General features: G+C 44.2%; 3 protein-coding genes across 3 annotated transcripts; 2 read left to right on the forward strand and 1 right to left on the reverse strand.

Moving 5' to 3' along the window:
- The first annotated feature begins 588 nt into the window (after positions 1-588).
- On the forward strand, positions 589-3,547 carry LOC101771899 (mannan endo-1,4-beta-mannosidase 1). The gene is made up of 3 exons (XM_004969378.3): positions 589-1,060; positions 1,193-1,387; positions 2,417-3,547. Exons 1-3 carry the CDS (start codon positions 737-739, stop codon positions 3,182-3,184), a joined length of 1,287 nt encoding a protein of 428 aa, XP_004969435.1. The 5' UTR covers positions 589-736; the 3' UTR covers positions 3,185-3,547.
- A 271-nt stretch (positions 3,548-3,818) lies between these two features.
- On the reverse strand, positions 3,819-9,190 carry LOC101772307 (aspartic proteinase oryzasin-1). The gene is made up of 14 exons (XM_004969379.4): positions 9,017-9,190; positions 8,293-8,660; positions 8,137-8,197; positions 7,217-7,311; positions 7,003-7,115; positions 6,596-6,764; positions 6,421-6,460; positions 6,269-6,333; positions 5,763-5,876; positions 5,498-5,562; positions 5,113-5,269; positions 4,897-5,016; positions 4,351-4,439; positions 3,819-4,065 (listed from the first exon to the last, which is right to left on the reverse strand). Exons 2-14 carry the CDS (start codon positions 8,641-8,643, stop codon positions 3,981-3,983), a joined length of 1,524 nt encoding a protein of 507 aa, XP_004969436.1. The 5' UTR covers positions 8,644-8,660; positions 9,017-9,190; the 3' UTR covers positions 3,819-3,980.
- Positions 9,191-9,946: 756 nt separating this feature from the next.
- LOC101772715 (putative pterin-4-alpha-carbinolamine dehydratase) lies at positions 9,947-13,367 on the forward strand. Its single transcript, XM_004969380.3, has 7 exons — positions 9,947-10,143; positions 10,240-10,301; positions 10,903-10,988; positions 11,527-11,612; positions 11,697-11,820; positions 12,340-12,408; positions 13,099-13,367. The coding sequence occupies exons 1-7, from the start codon at positions 10,084-10,086 to the stop codon at positions 13,191-13,193; spliced, it is 582 nt and encodes a 193-aa protein (XP_004969437.1). The 5' UTR covers positions 9,947-10,083; the 3' UTR covers positions 13,194-13,367.
- Positions 13,368-13,482: the final 115 nt, after the last annotated feature.

The following is a 13,482-nucleotide window of genomic DNA, read 5'->3' on the forward strand; positions in this document are numbered from 1 at the left end:
AAGTGATTCTTCATCCTAATTTTAATAGGTTATGCTAGAGAATCAAAAAGAATTAAAGAAAATCACTTTTAGTCACAGAATCACTTCTACTAAAAATCAGCTCCCATAAAGAATCAGATTCAGTTGAAGCTCTACCAAACACACCTTTGGAACGGCTTCAGATTATCGCTACAGTGATCGCTACTGTGCTGCACCATAGCACGAAGCCAAAACACAAACCGAGGGAAAAAATGAACAGGAAAGAGGGGAAACAGGTGAAGTCCGAAAAAGTGGCTCCCCCAACTTCAACTTCAATTGCGCTACATTATACTATAGTACCGAAGTTAGAAGCTTCGTAAGAACTGCCAAAGGACCCTCATAGTACCGAAGTCAGAAGTTCCCTAAGGACTACCAAAGCAAAGGGCCCTTACGTTTTCTCTTCTCCCTCTCCACTCGCTACGCTATTTGCCAACTTTCTAGTTTCTTCTGGCGCCATTTGCATTTTGCAAGATGGGAACCCCGGAGCGGGCCTACCTCACCGACCGTTTTGCCAGTGATGCTGTTTACCAGTTACCACCAACAAATGTACTGAAACCAAGCCTTGTGGTCTATTTAACGCGGTTGGCAGCTCGGCGTCTCCTCCTTTTACAGTTGCATTCTTCTTCCTCACCTCACCTCACCACCATTGCCGGCCATCCAAGAAGAGAGATAGAGATAGAGAGAGGCAACGACGCACACTGCCCCAGTCCATAGAAGAATGAGGCTTCATGGAGCTCTTGCTCTGCTTCTGCTCCTGTGCATCCATGTAGGCCATCAAGGAGCAGATGCCAGGGGGGACGGGTTCGTGAGGGTCCAGGGCACCCGCTTCGTGCTCAACGGCAGCCCGTTCTTCGCCAACGGGTTCAACGCCTACTGGCTCATGTCCTTAGGCGCCGACCCCGCCCAGAGGGGCAAGGTCACCTCGGCGCTGAGCCAGGCCGCGGGCGCCGGCCTCACCGTGGCCAGGACGTGGGCGTTTAGCGACGGCGGCAGCAATGCCCTGCAGTACTCCCCCGGCCGCTACAACGAGAACACCTTCCAGGTCCTTGCCCACACTGGACTGTCACTCCCCTCTGCGCCGACAGGCTATGTTTCTTGAGATGTGCTTACTTTCTTTGCTCTGTGCCTCTGTGAGCTGATGCATTTCCAATTTTTTTCTCTGGTGTGCATTCAGGGGTTGGATTTCGTTCTATCTGAGGCTAGGAAGCATGGGATTAAGATGATACTGAGCCTTGTGAACAGCTACGATAGCTTTGGAGGGAGGAAGCAGTATGTGCAGTGGGCAAGAGAGCAGGGGCAAAGCATTGGGTCTGACGATGAGTTCTTCACTAACCCTGTTGTCAAGGGCTTCTACAAGAACCATATCAAGGTAAGGAAAAAACAGAATCCAGTGAATCACAGTAATTTTACCGTTCTGTTAGTTGAGGTTCATTTCTAGTGTCACTACTTACTAGGAGAGTCTTCCCTTGTTTGTGGAAAAGATGGTTCCTTGGCTGTTATTTGACAAAAAAAAAATTGAGGAATTTCACCCTGCTTGTTTGGTTTTTGCTCCTTTTAAGCCTCACATACCTTCCTTTTTTTTTTTTGAAATTTCACCCTGCTTTTTTGACAAAGTATGCTCTCTATTGATAGTGCAGATAAAGCTAGCAGATTCAGCTCCAGATATCTTTGCCTTCATATCGAAATCTTTTCATTGAATCGAAATCTTTTCCTTCATATTTGTTGTGGAAGAGAGATTCTTTCTTTTTTGGCCAAGGAACTAAAAATTTATAAATGTTTGGCATTAAGACAAGAGATAGAGCATTTTCTTCGTTGTTTTGATCTGAATAACACAGTATTTTCTATGTTCGAGGTCACCACTCACAATAAAGGTTAGAGAGGGAGGCAGGGAGCCATGCGCCTCCAGCATCTTTCCTTTTTAGGTCCAAACCTACAGCATCGTTCTGACGCGATAACGTTAGAAAGATCCATTCTTTACGCACACTCCAATGCGCATACATATATACAGTGAGGCTCCCTGCCTCAGTGGTAAAATTATTTTGGTCTGAATGCTGAGAGTTACAGTGAACTTTTATTTTGGTTCAATATATACTGTGACGCTGTCGGTGGAGAATAGTGAACACTGTGCAGAGTGGACTGTTTGCACTTTAAAGAGAAACTACTGAAGAGTTTCGCAGCGACCAGTACTGTAGTAAATTCATGGAAAAATGGCAGGAGAAAAGGAGGAAAAAAGGCCTCAGACAATCAGTCAAACAATGCATTGTTCTAGAACTAGGACCATACTACGCTTTAGCGCCGCAACTGCCATAATCAATCACTTGTCTGAATCTTTACTGCTATAGTTCCAGCACGCTACTGACAAAGCTTTGCTCGTCTTTTTGTGCACGGCTGATCGAAGACCGTGCTGATGCGGGTGAACACGATCACCGGCGTGGTGTACAAGGACGACCCGACGATCATGGCGTGGGAGCTGATGAACGAGCCCCGGTGCCCGTCAGACCTCTCCGGCCGGACCCTCCAGTCGTGGATCGCGGAGATGGCGGCGCACGTCAAGTCCATCGACGGCGCCCACCTCCTGGAGACCGGCCTGGAGGGCTTCTACGGCGCGTCGTCGCCGTCCCGGGGTGCCGTGAACCCGTCGGGGTACCAGGTGGGCGCCGACTTCCTCGCCAACAACCGGGTGCCCGGGGTCGACTTCGCCACCGTGCACGCGTACCCGGACCAGTGGCTGCCCGGCCTGGACGCCCCCTCGCAGCTCCGGTTCCTGGGCGCCTGGCTCGACGCCCACATCGCCGACGCGGGGCGCGTGCTGCGGAAGCCGCTGCTGGTGGCGGAGTTCGGCAAGTCCCGGAGGGACCCCGGGTACGGCGGCGGCGACGCCCAGCGGGACGCGGTGTTCGGGGCGGTGTACGCCAAGGTCTACGAGTCGGCGCGGGCCGGGGGGGCAGCGGCCGGGGCGCTGTTCTGGCAGCTCCTGGCGGAGGGGATGGATTCGTACGGGGACGGGTACGAGGTCGTGCTGGGCCGGGCGCCGTCGTCCACCGCCGGCGTCATCGCGACGCAGAGCCGGAGGCTGCAGGGGCTCGCCAGGGCGTTCGCGCGCGCGCGCAAGGCCCAGCACCAGCAGGGGAAGGCGTCGGGCAAAGGTGCCAAGGGCGGCAACTGAAGGTGATGCTAATAAGGCCGAGATCAGGGTGCTTTGCAGCAAGAACGCGTGTTTTTTTCGTGCGTTTGGGTTCCGTTGTGTGTGACAACAGTGTGCGTGCGCGGCGATGTCTCGTCGAGATGATTTGAAGATTCATCCGGGAGCGGAGTTATACATGTCTCAGTGTCTGGCATCCTCCTCCGTGTATTAGAGGGCATGCTTTTAAGTGTTCTTCTGGATCACGAGAGGAGCGAAGTTGGTGCAAGGCTGTGGAAGAAGCGGCCTATGCTTAAGGTTGTCACTTTCTATGATTTATGTGAAGGGATCTGTTGTCTAAATAGTTCCTTCTGTTCTCATCCACTTGTTGATCACTCAATTTCCTCATTGCCTGCATTCATCTTGGTCGATTGTCATCTGGTTCCTTTTTGAGCATCCGAAAAAACTAGCACGTCCATTAGATGAAACGGAGCTTCAGACTGAGAGCTGGACTACTTGTCGGCATTTGCTTACTGCTTGCATCTTGATTCCTAGTTCTGCAGCAAGACGTACGGCTGGGACAACTTGGAACTGAAGATCATGCATTGCAAGTATGCAAGAATGTGCATGTCCACGCAGGCTGAAGGGGGGAATCAACACTAGAGACCAGCACAAAACATCACAGCAGCAACTAATCAGCTTGAAACCCTGCCTTGATAAATATATTAGCAAGTTGAAACAGACAGGTTTATCATCTCAGATCACTCATGCTTGCAGGACATCACCCCGAGCTGAAATGCAAGTGTTGTAAGGGTTCGTCCGATCACCTTGGAGGGTCGCATCATGCCGCCTCAGCGAAGCCAACCTTCAGGTTGCCGTAGTCAAAGACGGTGTGGTAGGCTCCCATGAATATATCACCCAAGATCCTGCGTTACCGAGTTCTTATCAGATCGAGGAATATAAGCTTCCTTTTTATTGGAGTAGTAGTTTAGAAGAAATACAAAGCGGGTAGCACGACAAAGATTGGAGCTTGGAAGCTAATCCCACAAAGGAAAAACTTGGGCACACCTTAGTTTTGAAGTCTGAAGAAAAAAAATAACTTTACTATTGTTACATGGTGAATAATTTCAAAACAAGCATGTTCAATGATGACTCAGTTATTTGTTTGGGGTGAGAAAAATTTGCAAGAACCTTAAAGGTGCATAATTTACCAGAGAGGACCACGAGGAGGAGGAATGTCCATAGCTGTGAAACCACTGATGCACTGAGCAGCAGTTCCTTCACCAACCTTCAGGATATACTGAATAACACAAACGATAAAATCAGTTTTCTGAAAATAAAAGGAAAGTAGCAGGAGATATCAACTAAACTGTACATGAATAGCATGATAAAATAGACTAATAGAGGGAACCTTATATATATCTTCACCATTTGGATTCCAAAGAGCATTAAAGGCTTACATTTATAATACTAGTATAATTTAGCATGCCTATACGAGACCACCTGATGAGAACCGATGCATAAAAACTTGCAGGACCTCCCGTTCATGGAAAGAGTACCATTATCATTCTTATTTACTTACCAGTAGATAGGAACAAGAATATTTTATTTAATGATTCGATACCCCAGAAGTTAGAGGAAAGAAGATATAAATATTAAATTAAAAAATGGATGCTTGCTAATCTTGATGACTAAACTGGATGGAGTTTCCATAGATAAAAACAAACAAGATAATTGCCGGAGAGAAGATGCAGTACTTGTTCTGGTTTGAGTGCGAACTTTCTACCCCCGATGGTAAAGGCAATGTCAGGCATGGATGCAACTCTGCTGCAGTCCACAGATGATTCTCCCATAGGACTAGGAAGCTTTTCACACAGCTGCAAAGTTGAACCAGTTTTACAAATTTTGCAACATTTGTAAAACTTGTATTTAAGTACGATTCTTGCATTGGCATTACAAGCTATGAAGCTTACCTGATTAATGTACTGCAACACTAGATCCTGAGTTTGATTCTGTGCAAGCTGGCTCCGTATCCATACAACAGCAGTTTCACAGGCATTGCACATAGCTTCATTGAAGAGACCATTTGATTCCCCAGCTTCATCATCCACCACGCTCCGAATACCAGCACTGCTAACATTGCATGGGCATAAGTAACAGTCTCAACTATCAAGACGTCTTACAAATAATATGAAAGCTTAGAAATATATGGAAACTAACTTCATGCAATTCACCCATTTTTATAAGCTAGCTTATTTAGTCAGCACTAGTAATATAAGCACTCACATTCAAGTAATCACTACTTGCAGAATTGTGAAATGTTATGATATACATTTATATTAAATCTACAACTCATACCTAACTCCATGAGCTCCATCAAATGTACATAGACCAACTGAAGAGCATATCTTTGACGGTTGTGTCTGCATCATGATCCCAGATAAAATTCAGCATTCTTTCTCATGTTATACGACAGCAGCAACAGCAACAAAGCCTTTTAGTCCCAACTCCTAAGCAAGTTGGGGTAGGCTAAAACACAACAAATTTCTCACATGTCTAATATATGAGTAATAAAACTAGAATGCAACAAATTTGAGGGTCCATGCTTTAGGAATGCGCAAACCTCTGCTAGTAGCTGATCTATGATCTGTTGCCCATACTGAGAAACAACTGCCTTACATTCTTGGCTGACTACACCAGCAGCACCAATCTTTTCATTTATCAGAGTAATTATGGCCTGCATATCCGTATAGATTCATTAGGACACATAAATATTAGATTGAAAATGCAATACACTTGCCAGGGTAGAAATACCAGTCTTAATAAGATATAACACATCGACTCACCAATATGACAATGTATCTATTGGATGCACGTTAAGTTTTTCCTTTATCTGTTACAGTTGCAAACTCTATTTGCTGAAAAAGTAAAACTTAAGCATAAAGCGTAGAGGCTGAATTGTTTGGAAATTACTTTGTCACTTTGGATACTAGATATGTTTATAGCAGAAATGCAATTCTTATAATTTCCATAGGAGCATAAGTCAATCATAACAACCACCAGGATTAGATCCAATACACCCACACTCCTTGCTTTTGGACAAAGTAAAAAACAAAATTCATAACATACTGTGGGTCCAGTAAGCAACGATGTTCCAGAATCTGCTATTGCTGCACAGCCCGAAGCACAGAAACCTAATAGCACAGAGGCATTACAAAAATGAGTAGAACATTTTGCATTTAGATCATGCATATTGGCAGAGAACAATGATAAACCATTACCTGTGGACTTTCCTCCAATCAGGACATCGCCCATACCAAACTGCAGGATGCAAGTACTATGTTAATTCATGGAATAAAATTTTGTCAGCCGACTCAGCACAACAACATTTCCAGCTACCAGTGGATACATTTGAAACTGTAATTATGACTCAACTAACTGAAAAGGGATGTTAACCTGCCAGTATCCCTTCCTAGTGACAGGGACATATGTATGATTTCCTTTATAGTGATTAGGATCAATTCCTCCAAACACAATTTCACCTCCCTGCCCTTCACCAGCGTGCCGGTTGAACCAGAATGAAAAAACAGGATCATCAACAAGACCCTGTTTAACCATGTTGTACCTATAAATTTTTTTGTGGTAAATATGATTATCTGCTTCATATGAGGGAAGTGCAAAATATATCGGACATAACTGTTACCGTTTTGAAGTCAATACATTAGCAAAACAACAAAACTAGACCGTAAATGAAAATCAGGCGTGACCATGTTTGGATCTAATTAGCATATAGCACACACAAAAGGAATATTCATTCAACTGTTAACATTACTGGACAGGAATTGCCAGCCAGACTTGCTCACCAGACAGGTACAGCAGCTCCAACTGAGATTTCCTTAAATCCGAGCCCAAGAATGCCATCGAATTTTGCAACCATGAAAGTAATACCTGGCTCCCTTGTAGCTTCAATGAAATCCTAACACAAAAAAACCCAATGAAACCCCAAATATTCTAGAAAGAATGTACATGAACAGATAAGATATAAAAAGCGTACAACACGTGGTGATAGGAATAAACCTGATTTCTCACAACTACGTCACCAATTTTCACACTGTCCAGGCTAAAGTAGCCAGAAATTGCACCAGTACCATAGCGTATAGAAGCAGGTTTTCCTGCAAAAAGGGAGCAGGATGAATTACAACCAATTTAAATAAAAATATTACTGCAGTTTTAAGAATAAAGCCATGCATTGTTGAATAAACTTAAGCTGAATGTTTAATCTTCTGAATGGAAGTTGTGGGTTCTTATGTCCCCAACAGTGGACAGAAGATTCAAGTTGTTTACTAGCGAAGCTCATGCCTACCACAAAACATTTTCCATGTTAAGTCTCATAACCACAGGGCAGATATCGCTGTCTGAATAATACCGTTATCTGAAAAAATGATTGGCTAATGATTCTTGAACGAGTAGTTAGGACTGCAAGCAGCAACATGTCAGCATTGCCCCAAGTCCCCCAACCCGGGTGTCAGAGATGGGTGATGAGAACGCTCACCAGAATAAAGAATTCTACCAAAGGCGGTTATCATAGTCATAGTTTAGCAACCCAATAAATTAGCATATATAATTTCTGATATTTCATTTTTTCCAGCTTTCAGTATACTGTAAAGGCATCAACTAAGTCTTATCAACATTATGATTTGATTACTTCCCCAAAAAAATAAATCTACGATGACATATTATGGAATTATAATTTTTATAATCATGAATATCTAACTAAAAAATGGTCAAAGGGGGGATATGCAGCTAAAATTCTGAAATGATGCCTATCTAGCTACTTACTACAACCACGAAAACTACATTAGTTATCGATGAAAGAATAGTGATCAATCAAATATATAGAGAAATACACACTGATCTCCAAGACACAATACACTATAAAACACCATCAAGCTTGTAAGAAGGGCCTAGTAGGAACTAGGGGGGACGAAGTCACAAACCATTCTTCTTATAACTGTTCGATTGGCCGGCCTTGTACCTCGCGTGGAAGTAGCAAGCCATCTGCAACCAGAACCAAAATTATCACTCCAGCTTAGAGCCACAAACTGCAAACTAGAAAAGACAGATGCAATCACAGAATCCAATACGGTTCGCACCGATAGGTAGCACTTGGAAGAGGGCACCCAGAGGTTGGAGCTGCCGGTGTCGAAGATGACGGTGAACTTCTGCTGCGGCGTGCCGATGCCGATCTCACCGTAGTACTGCGCGTTGAGGTAGTTCTTCAGCGCCACGATGTCGCCCTCCTCCTCGGCCTCAGCCTTCTTCGACGCGGCGGCGGCATCGTCGTTGCCGAGGAAGCCGCGGCGCCGCTCGTCATGGAGGCGGCCGTTTTCGTCGGCCGGCCGCTTCTTCAGCGGGACGCGGACCAGGCCCTCTGCCGGCGGGGCGAGGAGGGCTTGCAGCAGCACGGTGGCGAGGAGGAGCAGCGCGACGCTGCCGGTTCCCATGGCTGCTGCACTGCGTGCTGGTAATCGAATCCAAATTAGGAGGGGAAGCGATAATGCGAGTTGATCAAGGGGAAATCGAGACCGCTTTTGGAAGGGTTTAGGGGAAATCGGTACAGCTGCTCGAACTGATCACCAATTTGGGGGAGTTTGGGTACCAAATTATTCAACAAAAACTGAAAAACACACCAAAATTACTCGAACCAACTGGAAAATGGCGGAATTGTGGCTCCGTTCGATTCAACCCGTCAACGCTGGAAAACCCAACCAGCAAGACTGACCTAGATCGACAGCAGGAGTGAGCAAATTTGTTCGACTCCCCCAGCGATTCCGTAAATCGCGACCCGAATTCCGAAGCGAAGAAACCAGCAATCACCTGATGGTTCGAGCGGGAGGGGAGCAGGAGCGCAACCGCCCGCGGCCCACGCCCGTGCTGCACTGGGTGGTGCACTGGCGAGTGGGGGAACTGGGGGATCGCGAAGGAGAGTGGAGCCCGTACGTCTACGTGGGTCGATTTATAGTGACGTGGCTGGTGGGTGGCGGAAGAACCGGGCTACCAGGGGGGCAGTCATCTATCGGTGGATTGAGATGAAGTGCCAGTTTCTACGTGCTGGTGTTCACTTTGTGCCCAGGGGGAGAAAGTTTTGTTCAGATAGGTTGATTGATCCTAGCACGCAATTGCGTGGAAAGTGAACCCAAACAACAACTACTTCTGCTCTCATCTTCCGGACTGCACCGAAAACGCTTGCGCGTAAGGGTAGTGTGTCATAAGGTTCATAAACCCCAGAGCATGAGTGCATGGCACGTGAGGACTTCGTCATGGCTGTTGCTGAAAGAATGCAAAGTTCCACCAACAAGTTTATTTGTCTTCTCTCGAGGACAACCGTGGGCGACGCCAAAAGAAAATAGTGAGGACATTTGTGTGCTATAGTCGCCTGCTGACAATTCACTTCATACTGTAATTTCGAAAATAGTTGTGCAGTGTGCGCGGCATGAAAATCGTAATATTTGTGCACATCAAAGTATAGAAAGTCATGAGCGAGAGTTACCTTCCTTCTCTATTAATTAATACAAGTCCGGCAGTCTTTGCCGGATCCGTTTTTTCAAAAAAAAAAATGAGCGAGAGCTACCGAGTACTGACAGAGAATTGAGCGAGCCCATCATCAGAGGAGAAAATTCGATGCCCGTCTTCCTAAAAAAACGAAGAATTGGAAAAAGCCCACTTTCCTACGATAAGCTTGAGGCCCCATCTTCCAAGCAAAAAAAGTTGAGGCCCATCTCAAGTCCGCACCACCAGCCCCCGCCCCGGTCCATCCAATCGTCAGCTCGTCCGTCAAGTTAGAGGATCTCGTTCCGGCCTCTGCGCGGGCGGCCGGGCGCCACGCACACCGACTCCGCTTTCTTCTCCGGATCCGGTGAAGCCGCAGGAGCCACCCTCCCCCGATGATCCGAGCAGCAACGGTGCACGCGCGACTCCTCCTATCGCGCTCCTACGTAAGCCAGGTGCGCTTCAGAAAACTCCACCCTGTCTCCGTGAGAGCATATCATCGAACACCTCCCGTGCTCTACTGATGCGCCTCTTTCTGTTGGTCCGTGCAGGCGAAGGCGGCTTCCCGCTGGCCTCTCGTCTCCAGGAAGCCTTCGCTCCTTGGATGTGGGCGGTATGGCCTCGTTCTATCTACAACTTTCCGAGCATCTTCTTTGTAATAACATGTCTAATGCGTACCCTACAGCCTACAAGTGGCTATCTCTATTAGCCTTGGGGTCGATGCAATAAGGAAGATGTGTTAAGTGGCTCATGTCCCCGCATCACACAGTATTTGTTTCGGTAGTCAGATTGTTAACTTGAAAGAACCTGCAGACGAAAGGATTAAGAATTGATGTTTCATGTGGAATTGCTGAATTGCATCATACGACACTGAAAAAAATTAAGAAAAAAAATGCAATGGGTGTTAGGCACAGCCCTGCAAATTTATTCAATCAACATGAAGACAAGCTGCTTTAACCGGTCTTCAAGCTTTTTCCCCTGTGAGATCCCTGTTATATAATACATGGCTATAAGCGACAAGAATGTAAAATTCGACTTAGCTAACCAAATTTCTGAAGCTTTGCTTATTGTTTGTGAACTCATGGTTATTCACCAGATCACCTCGAAGTCTATGGGCTCTTATGTTTCAAGCTCCCTGATAAATGGCATTGTTCTTATGTCCTATGTGTGCTTTTATATTTTATTCACTGAGTGGAGGCATCGCTATGTTGCAGTCCTTTCTATCAGATGGACACAAGAGGGCAAGATGAAAATAAAGTGTCGACTTCAAGAGGTTGCCATACTTCCCCTGAGAGTCAAGGTCATCTTCAGATACACTGGTCTCTTCAAAGTTGCCTCTAACCGATTGAAATTCATCTTGTGTAAATACGATGCATGCATTAGTGCATCCATTGATACTATACATATATTGTCCCTGTGCAAGCATCTATCTATCACTGATGATATTGTGAGATGTGGAAAAGTCACACCAGTTAACATTTTGATATGATATCTATCTTTTTGTGACTTTTTAAGGTTTAAAGTAATCATTCTCACATGAATTATTTTGAGATGAAAAAGAGGCGAGACAATAATAAGTACATCGTAATCATGCAAATATGATTATACTGCCTGAGTTATATTTAGGGTACCTTCTTGTGGCCTTGGTGAACTAGCAGTGATGCATCAATTACGATCTCCAGTAGATTTTATGCTCCTATAGTCCTTCATTAGAAAAAGGATTATGTTAGGAACTTAGGAGTTAGGAACACATTCTTCTAACCTCAACTGGAACTTTTTAAATTCTTACTGGTATACCTGACACATGTAAATAATTCTGTGCATTTCTATTATTTCAGAACTGGCAAAGAAAAGTTGTGTTCCATGCAACTCTAAGGATTTACATCCCATGTCAGAAGATTCTGCTAAAAAATTGCTTGAACAGGTCTTCATCTTGTTTATTTTTGTAGTGAAAATCTTTGATAAAATCATTCCTATTCCTACTCCATTGGCTGATACCTGAAAACAGGTGAATGGTTGGGAACTGACAACTGAAGGTGGTATTCTGAAACTGCATAGAGCCTGGAAGGTGAAGAACTTTGCTAAAGGACTTGAGTTCTTTCAGCTTGTTGCTGCTATTGCTGAGGAAGAAGGTCCTTTCTTTTTCTTTGTTATACCTTCTTTCTTTTATTTCTTTAGCTAACAGTCACTCTTTCTTATATATGCTTTCTGATAAAATTTAAAATGATGCCAAGCAACTGCAACTGTTCTATCTGTGGAATGTACTTGGTACACCAACTGCATCTCCTATGATTGTTATCTGAAGAACATAATGGACAAGAGAGATAGGAATCCTGCTCCAGCCAAACCTGGGGAATTATTCTAGTATTCCTGTGATGAATATGGAAACTGAAACATTTAAGGGAATAGCTACCCCTCATATATGCAAGGTGTCAGAACCAACCCACTTTCTGGTCTTGTCCTGTTACCTAATGCATAGTGTTTACTCTAGTTAGATACTTACATGTGACTATTATGTAGCATGCTGTGAGAGTTTTGTTATATCTTTGTGAAAATACTCCTTCAACTTGATCATTGGTTTTACTACTCCACAGAATCCAACAAATTATTGGTGCGAATTTTTCTTGTTTAAACCAATATGCTTTCTCCAGGTCACCATCCAGATCTTCATCTTGTTGGTTGGAATAATGTGAAAATTGATGTTTGGACTCACTCTGTCAGTAAGTGACTCATGTGCTTTTTTTCTCTCTAGTGTATTGTTATTTATGTCACTGAAGCAACTTGTTTATATTACCTTCTTCATCAAACTATTTGTTCCAAAATGTAAAGCATCACCTTGGTCATAGTGAGTCCGCTGGTCAGGCAATGCCTTTGTAAGTTATTTAGTTTTACTGCTTCAGGGATTCCTATTTGATATTTAATTTGCAATTGTCCAATCCGAATAACAATATCCATATGGGCCTTTTCTTTTTGTGCTTCGTTATATTTTATAGGGTTTTCAACATCTTGAGGCAATCAAACATTAGATTCTTATAAGAAACTTGGTCAAGAAATCTTGAATTAAAAGTATGAGCTCAGAACAGCACTTTGTGTGTTGAATTTATTACAAACTTGTCTAGGGAAAGGCATGCTAAAGCTTAAAAAATGATAAGATCACTTGTTTAAGTTAATCCTCACTGTTAAAGTTCGTGGCAATGGAGATATGTTGTAGGATTCTAGGATCGATATGTTACTTTTCATTAGTCTATCTATACTGCTAATGGGTCAAGTATCTCGTTAGAGCTTAAAGTTGGGCATCGATGGTATGCCAAATGCACTTTCAGTTGTAAGCTAGAAGTCCCAGCCAACTTTATTTTGGCTTTCTAGTAAAACAGGGCCTTTGGTCTAATGTTGATATTTTGTTTTTGTAGGAGGTTTAACAGATAATGATTTCATCCTTGCTGCGAAGATCAATCATCTCAATTTAGAAGGCATTTTAAGCAAGAGAGCCAATGTCCAGAAGTAGCTCAGATGTGTCGACCAAAGCAGTCCTGTTTCGTGCTCCACTCAAACTTTATAGATGTAACTCATATTTTCTTGGGAAGACTTGGCTAAAAAGTTACATGTTCAGTAGCTCATCGTACTTTGCTAATTTCTCTGAGATAGACTGCTTTTGAATCCGTAGTTCAGCTGTTACGGTCGGACTGTCTGCTATGCTCCCGCGTCTGGGCAAACGTCCAGCTAATTCCCACTTAAATTCTACAGTATTCGGTGAGCATATCAATTTATATTACAATAATATGGGAAAGGCAGGG

Source organism: Setaria italica, chromosome V, assembly GCF_000263155.2.
Source record: "Setaria italica strain Yugu1 chromosome V, Setaria_italica_v2.0, whole genome shotgun sequence".
Taxonomy (NCBI): Eukaryota; Viridiplantae; Streptophyta; class Magnoliopsida; order Poales; family Poaceae; genus Setaria; species Setaria italica.